Source organism: Psittacula echo (genome assembly GCF_963264785.1).
Source record: "Psittacula echo genome assembly, chromosome: 24".
NCBI classification, from domain to species: Eukaryota; Metazoa; Chordata; class Aves; order Psittaciformes; family Psittacidae; genus Psittacula; species Psittacula echo.
The window spans coordinates 1,385,265-1,405,887 of NC_137759.1; the positions used below are offsets into that span (position 1 = coordinate 1,385,265).

The window sequence follows — 20,623 nt, forward strand, 5'->3', positions numbered from 1 at the left end:
CATCCTTCTCCATGGACTCATTCTGTCTCCACAAGCACACATCTGAATCTCTGGTACACAGCCTGAGTCTGCCAGATCTCACATATCCTCTTTGAGCTGAGCATCCCCCTATTGTAATGAACTACATTCCTGGAAGTCAGGGCTTCCCTGAGGTCTGTGTGCATAAGCAGAGAGGATATCTAAGGATCCTGCTATAGGACATTCTGTATGACCTGATTTTTAACTTAAATCACATGTAAAATGCAGATTAATAGAAAGTGCCTTTTTTAGGTCATGACAAAACACACCAAAATTTCCAGCTGCCCTCGAATAAATGTTTTTCTTAAAAACCAACTTCCCTGCTCTGGAGGGGAACGGGGGAAAAATCGGAGACTGAACATTTACACAGTTCAGCTTCAAGTTTCATACGAAACTACGAAATCCCTAAACATCTTTTTCAGGCTTCAGTGGATGCAGTTGAATGTTACCTTTTTCCTCATTCCCTTCTGCAAAACATACTTTTCATGGGAGTCCAGAAAACATATGAGTCCAGAAAATACAGAAATCATGAAAATGACTTACCAGCCCTTCGCTGCTGACATGATGAAAAAGGGCAGGAGATGCAGAGGAGGAAAACGAAGGCTAGAGCTGAAATCATCTCTGAATCTCCAGGCAGTGTGGATCTATGGGCAAGGAATTTTAACCTGCAGGTTTGCCTCTGCTCCCCATTAGTGTCTGTGGTTTGCTATTTATGAAGTTGCATTCCTTCCTCTGAAGTTCTTATTCTGTGATGCTGGACGAGGGGTGGACGTCATTCCTGGCTGGCAGTGCACGGGGAATGTTACAGGAGTAAACAATATGAGAAACTCATCAGCACAGGAGCTTGAGGGGGTTTTTTTTTAAGCCCAGCTTGCACCAAAATAGGTCAGAAAATTCCAGAATTAAATGGATTCTTTTTGGATTGAGGTTTTTATTTCTTCTTCATGGGACACAGGATAGACAGATGATTCATAGCTGTATCCCTCACAAACTTTCCTCCTAAAACTGCTCGCAAGATCACAACAGCTATGAGACATCTGGACTTCACTATAGCTTCAGAAAAGGCTCTTTTATCTCCCAAAAGACAGTTTCACCACTCACACTTAGGATAGGACTATTGAGTCATCTTCCAACTCCAAAGAGGAGCTATCACATCCTATTTTGGAGAGGGACTGGGCAAATGTACTAGCCCTGGAAGGCTGATGTTCTTATTGCCCCCACCTAAAAGAAGGATGCAATGCAGAAGTGATGGTATGAAAGGAAGGTAGACTTTGCTGTTTCATGTCAGTAAAGCAAGGAGCCTCAATCCAGCATTTTCCATCAGAGGACACAGAGCAGATTGAGAAATCCATCTACAGCAGCCAAAGAAAATCTGCCCCCAAAAAATCTTGAAGCTACTACCTCAAGGAAATCACACGTTAAAACTGTGACCTGTAGAAAAGGTTGGTCTGAAAAGCAGTGAAATTCCTGATCACACATTCCCACTGCTTGACTGTGAGATCTGTCAGTACGTTGATCACACAACACCCTTGGGGACACAGTCAGGAAAGCCCCAGGAAACAGTAGCTCAGTCTCTCAAGTGCTACAGCAGCAGGATCGTGGCTATTTACATACAGATTTGTTTTCTCAGTTAGACCTCAGACCTCCCATGTTCAGGAAAAGCTTCCCATCCCTGCAGCTGTGCACAGTTGCTGAAGGTAACTTGGGAGCAGCCTTGCAGGCACTGGGGGTGTGGATGGTCACTAAAGTAAGCAAATTAAATGTTATTAGGTTTGTATTACAGGAATGCTGCAGCTGACAGATTTTACATTTCTTGCACCAAGCCAATTTATACTGAAAATAAAGTTGATTTGCATGTGTTGCCTTGGTGGCACTGGTATGATTCTGCTTGTCTGGCACATGTGCCATCTCATGTCACACACAGCAAGTGACATTCTGCTGTCAACCCACAGGTAAATCAGCTTTGAGGCTTTGATACTTGTGGTGAGCTGAAGTGGCTCAACAGGAACTCTGATCCACGGAGTTTCCCAGGATTTAGCATTTCTGGGTGCTTCTGGACAAATTCAAACCATGGCAACTGATTATAAAGATAAAATCTACTCATTTTCCCAGCGATGGTCTGGGAATTATTTACAGTTTTATTTTATAGCAACAAGTGGGGAGTGAACGAAAATGCCCCATCACACATCCCACAGAGACAGTCTCTCCCCTGAAACACTGTTAGTCGCTGTCTGTCCAGCTCATGTCTGAGGATGCTGCTGTCCAGAGGTGAGAGGCATCAGCCTCTGCAGGCTGCTCACTCCAGGACCCTGCTAGATGGCAAGCAGGGAAGCCTGTTAGGACCTGTTATGGTAGTGGAGAGTTTTAAGGGAAAAACACATTACTTCAACAGAAGACTGATGGGTCATTAATAGAGGCAGGTTCTAGCCAACTATTCAGAAAAAAATCTGTGTTTTTCAGCTGGGGAGAAGTCATAAAACTCCAGAAAGAAAGAGATGTAACTCACATGGAATGAAGACTGGACAAGGGTCACTTGTGAGATCACCTCGGAACCAGCTGACGTCAGATTTGCTTTGTATGGAGAAATAAATGTGTATGTAGAATGATGAGACAATCAAAGTCCTGGTGCTACAAAAAGAAATAAAAAATGAACTATTCAGTACAAGGCAAATAAAATAGGTATGAGCAATAATGACATTTTCTGCTATCTATGCAAAGTATTACCCAGTGATAGCAGGACATAAACCAAACAAAGACACATGAAAAAAACCTTTAAAGTAATTTCTGAGAGTGTGTGACATTGGCTTGTAAAGCAGCGTGACCCCAGCCAGCAAGGGATCCAGGAAGGGATCTAGCAAGTGATCCAGGAAGATCTCTTGAAGACTATTAGGAAAAGTCCTGCTTCCTCTGTGCAGAGCTCCACATTCTTCTGAACACTTTCAGCTGCCCAGAACATGCCCTTTTATAATACTAAACATGGTGATCATGTTATATGTAAAATTCACTGTATTTTCTAATATGTCTATCATTTCAGATCCAGATTAACTCATCAAAAGCATATTATAGAGATGTTAGATAATTTTCTTGGGTTTTAGTATGGACTGAAGAAACTCAAATAATTGACATTATAAAGAAGAAATCTTCCAAGCTCCTGCAGTCACTGCAAAGGACAAAAGAAACAGAGTGACCCCCTCTCTTGTGAAGAACACCTTGTGTGGACAAGCTGCAAGTCACCAAAGTATTTGGAATATTCAGGGCTACCAGCAGAGAACCTGGATCTCTTCACAGGGAAGAGAAAAAGAGAACTTGGACAATGTGGATATCCTGCAAGGCCATTCCCACCTCTGTTATCCTCTGCAAGAGAGTCACTAATAATGAACTTACTGGCAAGGCTGGAGACTATACCGACCTGGCTCACAAGGAGCACGTGTTACTTGTAAGTAACTCTGCAGTTAGCTGGGGTGTTCCAGCCCAAATGGAAAACTGTGAGTATGTACTTAGAAGATGTACTTAGTGAGAATGTACTTAGAAGAGTAAAGTCAGGCATGTTCCATGCTGAGAAATGACCTTCATTGCCCTCAGCAACAATTAGTGTAGAACAGCACAGTGACACAACAGTGCTTGTTGTTGCTCACTTATTCTAAATGAAACAAAGCACAGCATATTAAATCTGCATTACGCCAACTTTAAATATTTGAACAAGTAAGCTGTCTGCATACTAAGGCAGTGATCAATATGTCTTGGCATTCTTCTAGAAACCCAAAGCCATTTCTCTTCAGTCTGCAACAGCTTCTGGGATCATTTCTATTCATTGACAGTAGCAAAATAACTACAAATAAATGTATCTTGTTTCTCCAGAGCTTCCTTGAGCTGAGCAAGACATGGTGTCTCCACAGGCTGAGGTCATTCCTACCTTTATTTTCCTTGGACTCATTTTATACCTTTCTGTATTCAGATCTGAGGGCTAGAAATCCTTGTAAATCACCACTTTGACACAGCTTAAACACGTAGTAGCAGATCAGAAAGTGTTTGGTAGTGGCTTGGTTATTTCTGGGTGCCTGTTTCTGTTTAAAAAAAGACAAATTCAAAAGGAGCTGATGTATTTGAATTTCTTATTATCTGATGGGGAAACAGCTTTCGCGTTTGTCTATAACATCTTAAGCATTACTGATTAAAAAAGAAGTGAGCAGCAGATAGTGTTTGTTTGGGTGTCAGTGTGGAAGCGCTTTAGAACTGTGCAGTGCCAAGGTTAGTTACACCTTTTTTTCCTGACTGGAGTTGACATCACAAATGAAACCAGCACACAAACAACCAACAAAAAGAAAAGCTCATCCTAGTTTAAAGTTTAAGTATTTTCCATCTCTGTGTTTTTAACTAATCTTTGCCAAGCAGAGGACAAAAGTCAGAAGGAAAAAGTTATTTTTCAGTCTTGTAAGGTCAACTGCTAAAAATAAGTGAAAAACATCTACACCCTCCTCAATGGTATGCTGAGTAGTTTACAGTGTTTCTTATATATTTATGGTCATAAGAAACCAAATTATACAAAAGATGGTTTCAAGAAGCATCTCCTCCTTTTGCTTCCAATACAGATCAATAGTACCAATGCACTCCTCACAAAGACATCTCTACCCTCTTCTAAAACACTTCCAGTGACAGAGACTCCACAGTCACCCCAGGCAGCCTTCCAATGCTCTATATCCCCACTGTGAAAATGTTTCCAAGGGGTATTATTTAAGCCTACTGCTTATCTTATTCCCCCCGGACTCAAAGAGCAGATTAGTCCCTTCTTTGAACAAGCACTAGATATCTGAAAACTTGCATTTCAATTCCATACTTGTGCAAAAGAGCCTGGTGATGTCTGCAGCAATACAGAAAGGTGAAGATGAAAAAAGATCATAGTCATTGCACCCTTGAAGTCTCAACTGAATCTTCATCAGTCAGTATTTTTGTTAACTGTCACCATGTGTAAACTATCCATGACTCAGAAGATGCATTGTCTGTTGTGTGAACTGCTGGATTACAACTGGAGTTGGACCAACCCGACACATTTCACCCCGAGTGAATCAGTGAGAAGCCCAAATACATCAGCAGCATTATTTTGAATGCTATTGTCTAACATTTACAAACTCCAAAGGTACACACTGTGAGGACAGGCAATGAAGCGTGAGGCCCAGCTTCAGCCTCCTCCTGCCTTTCTATTATATGCTTCCAGATGAAACAAAAACCTACTTTCAAAAGTTTGCAAATCATGATTTTATGGCTTGATTATGTACAAATTCATCCGTTGCTAAAACACAGCCTCAACAAACAGGATTCCTAAAGGATCTGCTTAGAGCTATTTGTAGTCCTGAAGTAACAAAGTTTAGATACTAACTAAATAACATAAAGAACAGCACCAATGTTTTATGGAAGCGGGTTCATTATTTGGCATGGACACTAAGAGCAATGAAGATGTTACACATATAACCCAGCAGCCCAAAACAGGTAAGAACACCCCCATTCACCTCAGTCATTGCAAGATGGAATAATTCATTCCAGGTTGTGGTTTCTTACGTGTTTGAAGAGTTACGGCTTGCTGCAGTCTGGTTTATGTCTCTAACTTTGAATTCCTCAGGAAAGTAAGAACTGGAGGGCGGAGGAGACCTTTTATCAGTGCTTCTAAAGGGGTTTTCATTTAGTCAGTGGCAAACTGCAGTGACAGAGAATGGAGCCTGCAAAACAAATGGAATGGTTCCATTGTGCCTTATGCTAACTTCACTCTTGGTGTTCCCTGTCCTGCTGATGGCATTTAACTCATGTCAGCAAAGCCATTTATATGAGCTAAAAAAATGTCACACGACTCACTGTGGCAACAGGCAGAGTGACAACACTGGGCCATGGCCATGCTGTCACAGCAAAAGGCACATTGTAACAAGGACATCTCCTGGGAGGAAGCTCCTGTCTTCCACCACAGCAAGTGGGGCCTTCCTGGAAGGAAGATGAGAATCTCAAAAGGGTAAACTTTCCTGCTCACTCCTCCACCACTATTAGGAATGTGATGACTTTCATATTTACCACATGTGAGAAGTTGGCTTTTGAGGGAACATCAGTTTTCACCCTGAACATTTTCTTAGAGCTTTGAACAGAGCAGAACACAAACACCATCACGTTAATATACAAAAATAGCTGCAAAATGGTTTCTCAAACAAGGCATGGAGCTGCCTTCCAGATTCTGGGGGAGGAATCCTACAGAAAGACAGAGGAGCCAAGAACACATTCAAACTCTTCGTTTCATCCTGAGCTCCTAACCCTCAACCAAAAAGTAATGAGAACCAGCGTGAGCTGAGGAGGGTTTTTCCAACATTTTTGCTGTTGAACAGCCAACACAACACATTTAGTAAGTAGGAGACATTTGTAACAAACACATCACAAGGAATTGCCACCTGATGCCTTTACTACCTCCTTTGGCTTTCTTCTTTCTTCCATGTAATTTAGTGACTACTGGGGCAGGGGAAAAGAAAGGTGCAAGTCTGAAAGTGTCGGTGTATCACCAGGACAGATTCTCTGTGCCTCTGGACCTGTCCTAGGAAGCTCTCAATAAGAATCAGAAGCAGCTCCTCGCCCACAAGGCTTTTGTTTCTTGGTCTTTCTAATGAGACTCTCAACAAGACAAACCACTTGGAGAAGCCAGGAGAGAGCTGAATGGCCTGACTTGTCATTGCCACACTACTCCTGAGGAAGAAAGAATCCTCTCCACAGACATGGAACTGAGTCATTCAGAAGCTCAGCAGCTTCCGCTTGGTCACACCATGCAAGCAAATTGAACCTGGAAGCCCAAAGCTCCTGCCAGCACTGTAATAACTAAACCATCTTGCTTCTCTGAAGAAGGGGAACCTTCCCTGACAGGCACTGGCAGGGAACAGCACATGCATATTCATCTAAACTAAGTGATACTACATATTGTCTGGGCAGCCTTACCACCACTGCAAGGATCTTCCTGGAAGTGCCATATCCTGCCCACGCTGGCTGAGAGAACAGCACACGATGTTGTAGGAACTCTTGAGGAGCATCAGCAAGAAAAGCTGGACTTTTACAAGAGAATAAATTATCCAACAACTATAGTCCTGCAACAAAGAAGAGGGTCTAAGTGCACAGTAAGAACATCACAGTTCAGTTTCACTACAGATGTGAAAGGAACAGCAAGAGATGAGGCCAGTTAACACGCTGGTGACAAAGCCACAATATAGGTCCAAGGTCTCTCCAGAGACAGGGCTACAAGATCACCCTAAACTGTCCTTCATTTCAAATACAGTCCAGAACTTCCCAGTGGCTTCCTGAGTTTTGACAAGCTGATCTGTATCTCTAGAAAGGTCGCAGGACTGTCAAATGTTCCACACTCCCAGGTCCTACATGGATAATCCCACCCCTTCCAAGATGCCTGAGACCTTGTGTCAACATGATCCTGTCTGAGGAGAACTAAGACACCTGGAACTAAAATGCTTTTTACATGAGGGCAGGAGGCCAAGCAAAGGGCCCGCAATTGTATCAGCCCTCAGTCAGTTTTGCTTTACCTCTCACTTAAGCCTGCAAAGACAAACTGTGACAGATTGGAAGGCCAAGGGGCTGAAAAACAGTGGCACGTTGGGATGAAAAAGCTCTCCCATCCTCCCCTTCCTCCCCAGCAGCTCACTGTAACGAGCCTTACAGATGGGGTGGTCAATGCTGCCAGAGCCTCTTCTCCCCACCGCCACCCTGCTCAGCACTGTTCCCCAGCATATGTTGTAATCACACCCCCAGAGGGTTGTTAAAACCCTACAGGAAACAGCTCACATTTTTTCCTTTACTATTCATGCCATTTTCTGTTCTGGACAATAAAGAGTTCTAACACTGGATTAAGCAAATTTGCAACAATAGGCTCCTATTGCTCCAGCAGCCAGCAGGAGCTCAGACTTGTCGGGAGACCTGGGAATAATTAACTGAATTGTGCTGGAAAAAAGGAGAAGACTGGAGGCTGTTTTGACCAAGAGAGCTGCAAGCTGGTGTGATGGTTAAGCCATCATGTCTTGCTGGGAATTATTGTTGGGAGTATCATTAATGCTCAGAGTATGCAGGTTTTGTCAGTACAACTGCTTTGGCCGTGGTCTCTCTTTTTGGTTTTTGCTACTAAAAGACACCTCCCAGGGCCATAATGACAATAACACAGTTTTTTGATTGCTCAGGATGCACTAAGTCACTTCCCAAAACTCTTCAGGACTGCAAACCTTACAAACTAACATTTTTCTAAGCAGACTGGTTTTTCTTTTCCCCTAAATGATGTATATAATTCATCTCTGTGGTCAAACCTTCTTATTGAGTAATCCAGGGGTCTTCAGCAAGAGTGTAAACAGGAATTGTGTCATTGCAGAAGGGACTGGAAGTGCTCAGTGCTCTGAGATCACATATGTAGGTGGGCAGACTACTTTTTAATAGCCTAGGGACTCTCTTAGGGAGCATTGACTGGGTTTTGAGCATGTACCAAGAGTTTTTAATTCAAAGGAAACATTTGGCATTGACCCTTTCGGAGGCAGAACACTGAACCCAGGGGAGACTGGAGATGTGCTCGGATCCTGCTGGAGCTGTCTGCACCCGATTAGTTCAGTAGCTACACACAAATGCACACACTGTATATGAATAATACTATTTCTGTATCATATATACAAGCATTACATAGGTGAGTATTTGCTGGCCTCAAATTACTACCTTCTAGCCACAAGCTGGCACATGGCATCAGTCTTCTGACAGACAGCTTCAGAGAAAAAAAGATCATTTCCATCGTTCCTTTCAGCAAGGAAGATCCCAGGGAACCTGACAATCTCTTCATACCTAATACCACCAGAACATAGACACCTCTGGGACAGAGAGCACAGCCAAATACATAACAGAGTGCAGAACAGCAGGAAAAAAGGGAAACATTTGGCTTGGGACTCCAGAGAAAACCTTGCTCTGTGTAGAGCAAGCCAAGGAATGGTTAGCAGCCATTCACAGGAGGCAGGTCTGTTCTTGCTATGGTCACAGCCCAAAGACCCACAGAGAAAACCTGAACCTCACCGTTTACTCTGCTCAGAAGTATGAAGTGGTAAGCTACCTTTCCCAACAAGCTGGATCAGTAGTTTTAATAACCATGCTCTGACAGACCACAAAGCTGCCCTTTCTGTGGCCATCTCAAGGGAACATGAAGCAATTTTCCATGCCAGATGTTATATTAAGCAAACCTGTTCAGGTCTCTTGGATACATGCAGCAAAAAGCTGTAGCTTTTTAATAAGTGTTGATTCAAGATTAATGATAGTTCTTCTGACACTTCCTCTCTCACCGACTGCAACAGGGGCTGGTTCTTTTCTTCCCATTTGCTCTTTTTCACACAACTGCTCCATAGCAATTACCTCTCCTGCTTACATTTAAAAAAGAAAACACACCAGAAACCAGAAGGAAGATCTCTGGTGTGATTTAACAGCTGGAAAGAAGCAAAACCAGCACCAAGCAATCAGGTCTTCTCAGGACACCAGTGATCAAAGGACCACTGTTGAGGTACTCTGTAGAAATGTGCTTTGCAGTCAGCTGCTTGCAGGAGCCATAAAGCTTTTCAGTGGTAAAAATTAGAGTTAACTTGTAACAAGAAGAAGAGAGGATAGATCATTCTGTATTAATCCCCCCCTCACGTCTTCCCCAGCTATGGGGATGCTGAAAGCATTAGGTCAGAAGTCTGGCCATTGCCTTCTCCAAACTCAACTCTTCAAAATACCCAGTGAGAATGAGAAAGGAGGAAAAGAAGTCACTATATGCAACACTCCTATGCCTCACACACTTTAGTTTTGGTTATGAGTAGTTTAACACTTGCATACAAGGGAAATGGCAGGGAAAGCCTTTAGGAATTACAATGAAAATTCTTCAAATGTAGGTTCTTTCTTCAACCACTGGAATCAGGATGAATGGGAGACTCACCGAGGGCACAAAGAACAGAGGGATATAGGAAGGACCAGAAGCCTGTCAAAGCTGTTCTCTAAAGTGGTCTTATTATCCACTTGTAAAAACAGAATCTTGAATATGAAAAAAGAAAATGGGGTTATTATTACAGCAGAGCCTTAGTACAGCACAGAAATCCTTCTTCCTCTTGTGATGGTGGCAGAGCAGAACATTGTGTCGATCTTTATTGCTTATACCCCACTTCAACTGATTAAGAACTTTGGTCAGATTTTAAGCAAACAAGAATGAATCCTCTTCTTGGAAACTGTCCTTTAAGTCTTCATTAATTGTTCTCAAAACCTTGACCACAAAAGGATGCCAGTTCCTCAGGCCTGAGCAGAGAATGGTCAACTCAGTACCTTGTAGGCAGAGCCCATTGTAGCACAAGGCAGTGTATCCTCCACAGTGCTGTCCCCCTTCAGCGCCTGCCTGAGGCGCTGCACAGGCTTTTCTGTCAGACAATTATGGCTGTCACAGGAATGAAGAGACAAAGATATTCGCAGGGCCCACGCTCTGGGGGTGGGAAGGACAGGTATCGTCCTCAGAAGCAGCAGCACTTTGTCTCTCTCAAAAGAGAGATCTCATCCAATATGAAGATGACTTGTCAAACAGAAATAACAGCACAGAGCCAGGCAGCTGAGCCCTCACTCACGTCTGGTTAAGTAACAAGTGAAGTACTCAGCTATTCTCTCCTGCAGAAGGATCTCCCCACTTGGGTGCAAAGCACACAGCTATGACTCAAAAACGTTACCCAAGTGGCAGCTTCCACAATGCTAAAGGGAACTCTGCTGCCTCATCCTGACTACCAGGAAGTTACTAACCAGTGCAAGTCAAAAGAACCCATTCAAGAGGCCTATGAGCCTTAAGGTAAACAGTTGCATTTGTGAAACTGATTGTTTCACCAGCCTCAAGGATTATGGAAGCAAAGGAGCCACGTGCTTTCCCTGCTGCTCACACTGTCAGCCCGTCTCACCATACATCTCTTTTCACAGAACGTTTTCTTTTCCTAAGCCTTGAGACCTTCTGGATTATTGGCTTCATCCAAAAATTCGGCTTCTTTGTACAGCATTTAGAAACTCAGAGGAAAATCCGACATCATGCAGACTCTGAGCTGTTGGGTTTTTCACCCCTAGAGATGGAAACATGGCACATACAGGCTGAGGAGCCGGGGGAAGTTCTCCAGCAAGATCCAGCCTGGAGACTGGTCCAAACCTCTGGAGTTTTCAAGAAAATATCAGACCAGAAATCTCACAGGAATGAGCTGGCTCTGGAGAATTCTGGCAATTCCTTCTCCTGACCCCACCCAAAGCTGAAAAACAGCCACAAAAGTAGATCTTTTCCACACAATTTTTTCAGTATCACGATCTGTATAAACAGTCAGAGTCAGTCCCTGCTTCATCTACATGGCTCTTTCCATCCGAAGCTTGCAAGGGCACATATCAGCTGAATTGTGACAGTCACAGCATTGCTCTGATTTTAATTCCACATGGAAACTCGAAGTTTGATCCCCTGTGTTTCTGCAATGCTTCCTTCACTAAAGGCCAATTGCTCTTGGCTAGCACAGAGGCAATTTCTTCCATTAACCTTTCCTCAAGCCAAAGCACTCTGGTGTAAGAAACACTGAGCTCCTGAGACAATGACTGCCAAAGAAATACCTACCATGAGAGTGGAATTCAAAAGCTCTCCCTAAGCTGCAGCTGCCTTGTCTCTCCTTGACATCTTTTCAGGCTTTGAATGCTTCCTGCACAAGCCATTCCACCCTTCATCACTTCTTCCAGGAAAGCACACACAATTCCAGGAACCCCACGCCTCAGGTGAATAAATAGCAATGACAAAAGCAACTTTCTACTGGCAAGGCAGGAGCCAATGTTGAAACTTTGAGTCTCTATACACAGATGCAGTAAAGGCATTCATGAAGGCCAATATTTCCCAAGGAAATCAAATATCGATGCATGGTTTGGACAGGAGATCTTCTGGAAAGAGTAATGAATGTGTCCAACCCTGTACACTCAGCAAAATCTGATCTCACAGCCTGAGATCATTTGCTGGCTTCAAGTCACATCTGGGAGTTACTCCTACCACAGTGGGAAGAGAAGTTGTTTCTAGGGATATCCAAGTTCCACTTTTAAACCTCCCTATAAACCAGGAGCTTCTGCCATTTAGCACTGCAGGTGCCCCCTCCCTTCCTTTCTGTTGTTTTTGGGGGTTTTTGCCAGATGAGGTTTCTGGTGGCCTCTAGTGGGATATGGAACAAGTAGTATAAAAGGGAAAAAGGAGCATGGCATGTGCAGCCTCCCACCAAGCTGACCAGACCTTTGGCTGTTAATCACTAAATTCAGTGGAAGTTTGTTTTAAATTACCCATACCTGCCAGGAAAGGGTTGATCTCCATACCCTGAGCCACTAATCCGGACCACTTGCAGCACCAGGATGGGCCATCCTCTAAAGAAAAAACCTCCAACAATACACCTTTTAAATGCCATTTTTGATGTTTCCCAATGTTGATCAAGCCCACAAGAATAACCTCCCTTGTCTTGTTTCAGCCCTTTGGCTTCCTCAGTCAAGGAGGTGGATGCAGGTTGTAACTGGATTTGTTTTGAGCCCCAAGAGAAGAGCTCAGGATCAGGCTGGGATCATAGCAACCATTCCGGCTGTTCCAGTGCTCCAGTTAGCCCAAGATCTTCTGACTTCAAGACACATGGACTGATTGTGAGTGTATATACTACTTACTACAGTTCTAATACCTTCCTCCCCTTCATTCCCTAGTAAGCCCTCATGCTCACAAAAAACATTGGGTTATTTATCCTGCCACTCCTCAGGATTATTCTAATATGGCTTTTCCATCATGACCTTGCATGCTTTGGGCTTTTCTCAAGCTCTTTATTGCACTGTGCAATTCCTCCTGCTGTAGAAGTTCTTCTGCACCTTGGCCAGTAGCCCTGCATTGCTCTTGATCCAAAGAAGTTCATTGCCCAATGTTTAATGTTGCTTTTTTGTTTAAATGACATCATTACTAAAGTGCTATTTCGAATTATTGCTCTCCAGACCTTCTTCCTATCCTTTTGCAATCACCTCTTCCAGCAAAGTCACATACTAACCTGCTGCCAGGGTGGTGGTCTCATCTGTCAGTATCTTGTCTGAGACTGGAATGCCACTTACTTGCTTCTCATTAGACCTTTGCTCTGTCTTCATACTCTAGCTGAAAAAAAAGGCCGTAGGATCTAGTTTAACATTTCATTTTCTTAATAACATTTGCTAACAGCTACATAAAAATTGTCTGTGTTCTGAGTTTCCTCCACATGACATAAGCCTCATGGATTTCTGGGCCAGAACTGAAAAGCTGTTTGAAAACTTCTGTTTGATCATAAATCAAGCCCAATAATTTCCTTTTCAGTAAAACCAGCCCCAGCTCAGAGTTTCCAGCCTCCATGATGGGTCCATAGTGTTGCCGTGAGTCTTGCTCAGGGGCCAGGAATTCGCAGAGACTCCACTTTCATCACAGCACCTGTAGCAGCTTCTGCAACGTGATTCTCCAATGGCACCATTTGATAATTGCTGGTCTGCATGACTCCGGAGGGAACAGCCTGGAAGGACTCCTTATCCCTCCATCTCTTCATAGCTCTTCCAGCACCCTTCCATTTATTTACTGGCTGTCACACTGGCTGCCTTCCCCAGTGAGAACTCTGCCTCCTCACAAAGAGCATGGAAAGCCAAAAGCAAAGGCTCGCTGGGCAGTTAATTTGGGAGTGCTGATGAAAGCCTGGTAGATCGGACCCAGAGAAGGTTACCATGTTACCTTGGTAGCTGCTGCTACGAAGGGAGCTCAGTGGGTCCTAAATAATCCAGTCTGAGGAAGTGTCAGTAACCAGCACTACCAGGCTGGGGTGGGAGAATCACTCCACCTTTGCCCTGGCTTAGCAGCTGAGGAGCAGGCAATGAAACCACACAGTGACAGGGAAATCAATAACCCTCAGCAAAGGAACTCCATGAAACACTCCTTAACAACAACTCAATAGTGGGAAACTTCATTTTATGCAAGTAGGGGCAAATCCACTGTATTTTAGGCCCACAGTGTTTAGAAGGTAGGTATAATTAACAGAAATCTCCACTCTCAGGAGTACACTGTCCAAATCTTTTCATATGCCATTTGATGAAACTCCACCAGTGGCCTGGGTACATTTCCAAGGAACTCCTGATTTCTGGGAAGGCATTACAAAGCTGCTCTGTAACCATTGATGACCTGCGCTCAGTACTGGCTTGGTTCCTCTTCAAATCCACAACATTCTGCAAAGAAAACATTCTTTCCACTTCAAGCAAGCTTCTCCATCCTGAAACCAGTCTGGTTCAGGCACCCAAGCTCTTCCTGCCCTGCACTCACCCCAGACATCAGAAACAGAGACTTTCTAATGGGAGGGCTTCCATGACAGCAAAACAACCACAACACCTAATACATTTGGTCTCCTCAATTCTAGATCTGGTTTTTCTTCAGGCAAGAAATAAAGGAGAAGCAATTGTTAATATTACTAACCTTACCTATAGCTGCCACTATGAAAGTGCTTACACTTACTGTTTTCTGAACCTTTAATATCTGCAATGAAAGGAGAAGGCCTCACTGCCAAATGCTGCATTTCACATCAAAAGGACCTGAGATGTCCATGAAAAAGCCAGAGGGAATAATTCTGGAGAGCTGGAGACCTGAAAATCAAATGGTTCATGTTCCAGGACAAGGACCTGGATGCAGGTGTTTAGCCCAGCAGGAGTCTGAACCACTTCTGCAAGTTATGTAGCCACATTATATGGCTGAACACCCATTCTTACATGTGTGTTTAGATACCCCCCAGCAAAACCCAAACGGCAATACACCTCGTTATGGGATGGCTTGCATTATTCCATTTTTAAACAAGTGCCAAGCAAACAGACCTCTCCCACAGCAGGAACAAGGAATTACTTGGAAGGATTCACATTCTATGTAGAGAATGCAAGTACGTTATTCACTTAAAGAAAAAGTAAAGAAAAAGGCAGGGTGGGACCCCAAAAATACTGGTTTTCAAGTGATTTGTTCTCTTAAGATACTCATTACGAAAACAACCTCCTATTTAACCCTGTGCGTGCCACCTTCCCCCAAGGTTAAAAACATGTCTGTAAAGCAGGAATGCTTTGAGAAGAAAGCAAGCTTCTACCACATCAGAAGTTGTGTTGCTAAAACTTTAAAGTATTTATAAATTTAAATGAGCCTCCAGGGACAACCTGAAAGCTCACCACTCTCCTATTTTCCCCACTAAACCAGAGGGAGGAACACCACTTCATGAGATCCAAACACACATCAAACCCTTTGTGAAGCACTGGATTTTACATTACACTGAAATAACCTCAGTGCTTCTCCATCTGCCCAGGAGAACTGCCAGAAATTTAAACAAAGGAACATGTACACTCTTTGTAGTCAATCAAGGGCTTCAATAGCTGGTTTTACGCTCAGATACAATGACATCTGTTTTGAAGAAGCCCAGTTTAAAGAAACTTTGATGCCCCTTTCGAAACTGAGGACTTTTAACAAGTCTGCTCCTTACAGAACTCCTACCCAAGACGGATTTAATAGGTAACAGATACTCTTAAATATGTTCTTGAATGTATCCATCAATTCCAGCAATTTTATTTCTTGGAGTTTAGAAACCATGCCTTTTTGCTAGCATGGTTTGCTTTTAACTTCTGTGGCCAGTTAAAGAGATCGCTTCACATAGCACTTTTGCAACTAGAAACCTTCAGAAAGCCAGAAGCTTTGTTCATAAAAAGACTTTTCCCCTACATGAGTTCCTTGAATTGAGTCTGTGCTAACGTGGCATTGTTTAGGATGAACACACACTTCAGCTATTTTCAAGGAGTGGGTGTTAGAAAGGATTTTAATACATTTTGGAAGGAAGGATTTCAAATTTAATACTGAAATAAATTAGTTTTAATTAGTATTTTAATATTAAATTACCTTTTCACAGTTTATTAGCCTTTTAGTATCCACTTAACTTAGACAGTGAAAGAAAACTGGTTTATAGCATAGAGTTTATAGGTAGTTTCATTTACTGGCTTTCATCTCTTATCAGTTTATGTCACTCACCACCATAATATCTAAGTACCTTCTTCATTCAGGATCACTGAAGAAATGTCAAGATCTTTTCCTCATTTTCCTTCACTGTTTTAAGTTCCCAATCCATGACTTGCTTCAGTAATACTTTTTATAGCCACAATTGAACCTGCAGGGAAGGCAGTTGAAACAGAAACACAATTTGAAGGATAAAAGCATTGAGATTCCCCTGATAATGAGCAATAGCCCTTTGCTGTGAATTTTCTATACTACATTACTTCTGAAGTCAAAGCTGGCTGCATTCACTGCTGCACACACACTTCTGCACCTTGGAGAAATCCTTACTTTTTTCTGATATGCCTTTTTTTTGTGAAAACACTCTGTGCATTAAACTGGGCTTTCAAAAATGACCGTTCAATCTAATAGCACTTACCAAGAACTTTGAATGCAGTTCAAGTACCTGGCACAGAAATGTGGCAAGACTGAAGTCCATAAAGTTATTTCAAAAGAAGGCATTTTTCCCATCTTACTCACAACAGCCCTTCTCCCAGTATTATTGTTCGGATCCCAAACAGCAGCATGCTCAAGTAGCAATGCCTCTGTCTCACCACGGCTGGAAACAAAGCTTTACTGACATTAGGGATTAATCAACTGCATATCCTTAAACACACATGCTGCATTACTTCCAATCTAGTGCATATTGAGACCATGCTTTTTAATTCCACAAGAGCCCAATAAACCCTTCAATGTTTACTTAAGGGGATTTCATGGTGCTTTTGTTTCATGGAGGCATTTAGATGAGCTCTGATCTTACATCTGCATCATCAGCCATTCATTTGTGAAAACTAAACATACAAACCCAGCTCCATACCTCTCTCCTGCACATGCCTGCTGAATGCCGCAAGGTTGGTTGGTCCAGTCTTAGAGATGGAACCAAAATACAGCCAGCCCACCCTCTCCCTGTCCCAGCACTACTACACACATTAAAATAGGAAAATGCTGAGGGAAGACACGAAGTTCTGGGAAAAGCGCCATTACAGCTATTAATGCTTATTATCACTTTTTATAATGTCTATAAAGCTTTTCAAGGATTCTGTGGGATGAAAGAAGCTATAGAAACGTTATGATCCCAGAAGATCTTCCTAAACAAAAGGAAAACGCATGTTGCTGTGAACCTGCGTCAAGCTGCTCTGCTGGCATCCTTTCCCAGCGCCGCATTAGCTTTCCCTCTATGTCCCTCTTGTGGTCACTGGGAAGAACTGTACCAGCTGCAGTGGAATAATTCACAGCCTGCAAACGTTTCTGCTTTGTTGCTGTGGTTTTGGTGCATTAGTTTTTATTTTAAAAAAAGTCTCTCTTTTTTTTTTTTTTTTTTTTTTTTTTTTAGATATTTTCAGTGTAGAGGGGGAGAGTTTTCCTTTAAAGCAAAACCAAACAACAACAGGTATTTTTTGGTCTTCCATTGGCTAGTCCTCAGGTGAGGTACAATTGCATGGAATTTTCACTTGAAGATTTGTTTCGGGGAAGAGGCAAAAGGAAAACCAGAGACAGACAGGAAATGAAGAATTTAAAAGCACTATGAACTAAGCTGACCCTCCAACAAAAGAAGAAATAGAGATGTGAAGTGACAGAGCAGATAAGAAAGTGACCTGCACGGTAACTGCACTGTTTTGTGCTATAGTAACACACTGCTAATCACAGCGCTCCTAGACAAACACATCACCATGGGATGTGCAAGGAGTGAGTATTCCTGAAGCATTCTTGTCAAGAACATCTCATCTCTGTTTCATTCTCATTTTCTCCTAAACTGAATTCTTTTATCCCAGGATAAAAAATACATTCTTTTTTTTCCTTATCCAACACTCATTTGAAGTAGCAGCTTTGCAAAGACTCCTCACACTGGGTGTGATTGGCTCGGAACCCCGCACGTCATGATGACACTTCCCAGCACTATCTCCATGGCTTGGAGTTTTCACAGACCAATCAGTTCATTCCCTTTGGTAAGAGCTTGTTTTCAGCCCTCTCCTGTGCAGTCCTGAGTGGAGGATGCTATCGAATCCCAATGCAGTGTGCCTTGGAATTGAAATGAGTTTCAAGGATAGTTCTGTGGCAAAAGCAAATTATTTTGAGTCAGTACTGTGTTATTTCTATCAACACCTAACTGCTGTATGCACCAGTTTTACACTGACAACCTTCAAGAACCTTTATCATCACCTCTTCAAGATAACCACCTGAAACTTTTTAGCTCTCAAGCAAGCAGAAAGCATCCTTTTTCAAAATGAAATTCACCCACATTTTTTCTCTTGGATAGCTTCTTGCAGCTAAGCCTGTCCTGCAAATCTAGCATCTAATTATGCATAAAAATGGTAAAGCAGCAACAGAATGTGTTCCAGTTTCCTGAAGTGTTACCTTTTTAAATTTCATATTGGCTGCACAGCAGTAGAGCCCAATGAGTCAGAGCAGAGTGTCATCTCTGCAGCAGCCCAGCCTGAAGAGAGAAAACCTTCATGAAACACAGCTTACACAAAAAACACTGTCATGGGGCTTTCTAATGTAGCCTGCATATGTGCCTCCATGTTTACCTTTAAAGGCCCCAAAGTGGTCCACAGAGCTTCCAGCATGCAGTGAACTACAATTAAGCAATAATATCCTGAAATTCAAACGTACCCTCCTTTTGTATTGATATAAAGACTATTTCAGTCTCCAGTTTAAACACAACGGCCACAACTAATTGCTGGTCTGATCCCTCATCAAAACAGATCAAAACCAACTGCAGGATTCCCACATGAACTCCCTGCTCCTGCTTTTGCCACCCCATGTGGGGGGATCCCTCGCAGCCCTCCAGCTTCAGCACCTCAGACAGCAGCACCACCATGTCCCCAGCGCAGCCACCGGGCCTCAGGACCTCAAATTCCCCTCCTGACAGCAGAGTGAAGTATGGACCTGCAGTTCTCAGCAAATTTTCCAAGCAGCCTCTCTTTAAAAGCATTGGTATTTTCTGGATTATGCAGGGGACAGGGAAAGAAACCCAGCAGCACGTCAAAACCTTGATGGGTTTCCAGGGCTTTTGAGGGTTCTGTAGACCAGTCAAATGCTGCAAGCATGTTGTGTTTATTAATAAATAAGTGTTCATACCAAGCAGCCTACCTGGCTTTAGAACTGTCTTCTTCAATTCCGCTTTCATCCTCAAGTAGGATTTCATATTTTCTCACAGTTATGCTCTTCTCTGAACTACAAACCAGTTAATTTCCAGTTTGCTTAAAGCAAACCAGTTTAGTTCATCCATGCCTGCTTTCCAGTCAAACTGTCGGAGGATTTTAATTCAGTTGCTTTGGGAATCAAACTGCCTTGTAACACTGATGAACTTATACACTGAGTTATCTTGATGTCACCATGTTACACTGGAGCTGATGTGACAGTCCTAACTCATCAAATTTCCACTGTGCTTTTGATTTTAGCGGCTTGTTGGATTAACCTACTTTAACCTGAAGCCTGAATTAGGATACATTTAATAAAACTACTGGTACAGCCTATTCTTCCTCGAGGCTTAAAGCTAAAGATTAATTCAGACAGTCTGTATGCAGAAGTGATGATTCCTGTGTTCTCTTTACTTGGTCTTTCCTCTCCTGTGTTTGGTGCACAGAATTCCTAAAACAAGGATGCTTCTCAATCTTCATCTAGATCTTTTCAGCCTAACAGCTGCAAATCTGGTACATGCTGTTTCAGATCCAGGCTTTATACTACACCAAAGGCAAGAATAAAATTAACGTTACTTATAAAAGAAGGCACATATTTGCATCTTATAGTTGAAGGCTTTAGTAGGGAAGAGGGACTGAATATTGAGCCTTTCATATCTGTTTTTCACAACACACAAAGTAATCATTAAAGACGTTTGTTTCGTGCTGATAAAAGGATGTTGAAACGAGGGCATCCAAACCCAACACTTTGTGTATATCTGGACAGGAACATGTGCTGCTCACCCTTTCTGCCCTGACCTCAGAGGATTCCTGTGGCCAACTCAGCTACCCTCACCTCACAGCAACTCAGCTTTATGACTACCACACAGTTATATCAGGTATTACAGAGAGAATAGGTATTACAGCTAGAGCAGGTATTACTATAATACCAGATCCTCCTTAATCACCATGTCTGCCTCAAAACACTTCCAGCCCAGGCATAGCTCCCTTACCCAGACTATGTCACTGTTAGCCCAGACCCTAAACACTCATTTCAAACAGGAACACAAGGCAGGCAGGTCACAAAACCAGCGGGCACAGGGGGATACAGAGCCCCATGCTGTCTCCACAGAGGTAACCACCACCATGCCTCCCCTCACACGGACCTGATATCACCACAGGGCTCCCGCCAGCACCACAGCAGCCCCAGGCCCATCCACCTCCACCGCCACCACAACCACCACCACAACCACAACCACAACCACAACCACAACCACAGCCCGCAGCCCTCCATGGCCCCACACGGGGCTCCCACCACCCCAGCTCCAGCCCTCGCCCCCCGCTACCACACGCGACCCCCCCTGCAGCCGCCCCCTCG

At 43.1% G+C, this 20,623-nt stretch overlaps 1 protein-coding gene across 9 annotated transcripts in view; it reads right to left on the reverse strand.

The window, feature by feature from the left end:
* COMP (cartilage oligomeric matrix protein) overlaps window positions 1-20,623 on the reverse strand; it is a 36,787-nt gene that overhangs the window by 15,376 nt on the left and 788 nt on the right. Inside the window, exons 2-7 of one of the 9 annotated variants that reach the window (XM_080634309.1) lie at window positions 18,479-18,557; window positions 16,122-16,238; window positions 13,095-13,195; window positions 5,523-5,729; window positions 2,525-2,646; window positions 562-800 (exon numbers count right to left, since the gene is read on the reverse strand). In XM_080634309.1, coding sequence (XP_080490435.1) covers window positions 562-637 — 76 coding nt within the window. In that variant the 5' untranslated portion in view covers window positions 638-800; window positions 2,525-2,646; window positions 5,523-5,729; ... (1 more) ...; window positions 16,122-16,238; window positions 18,479-18,557. Of the gene's footprint in view, window positions 1-561; window positions 1,250-2,524; window positions 2,647-3,931; window positions 3,993-5,522; window positions 5,730-6,975; window positions 7,122-13,094; window positions 13,196-16,121; window positions 16,239-18,478; window positions 18,558-20,623 lie in introns of those variants that run through there. The other 8 variants (XM_080634310.1, XM_080634308.1, XM_080634311.1 and 5 more) reach the window with 8 other exon arrangements.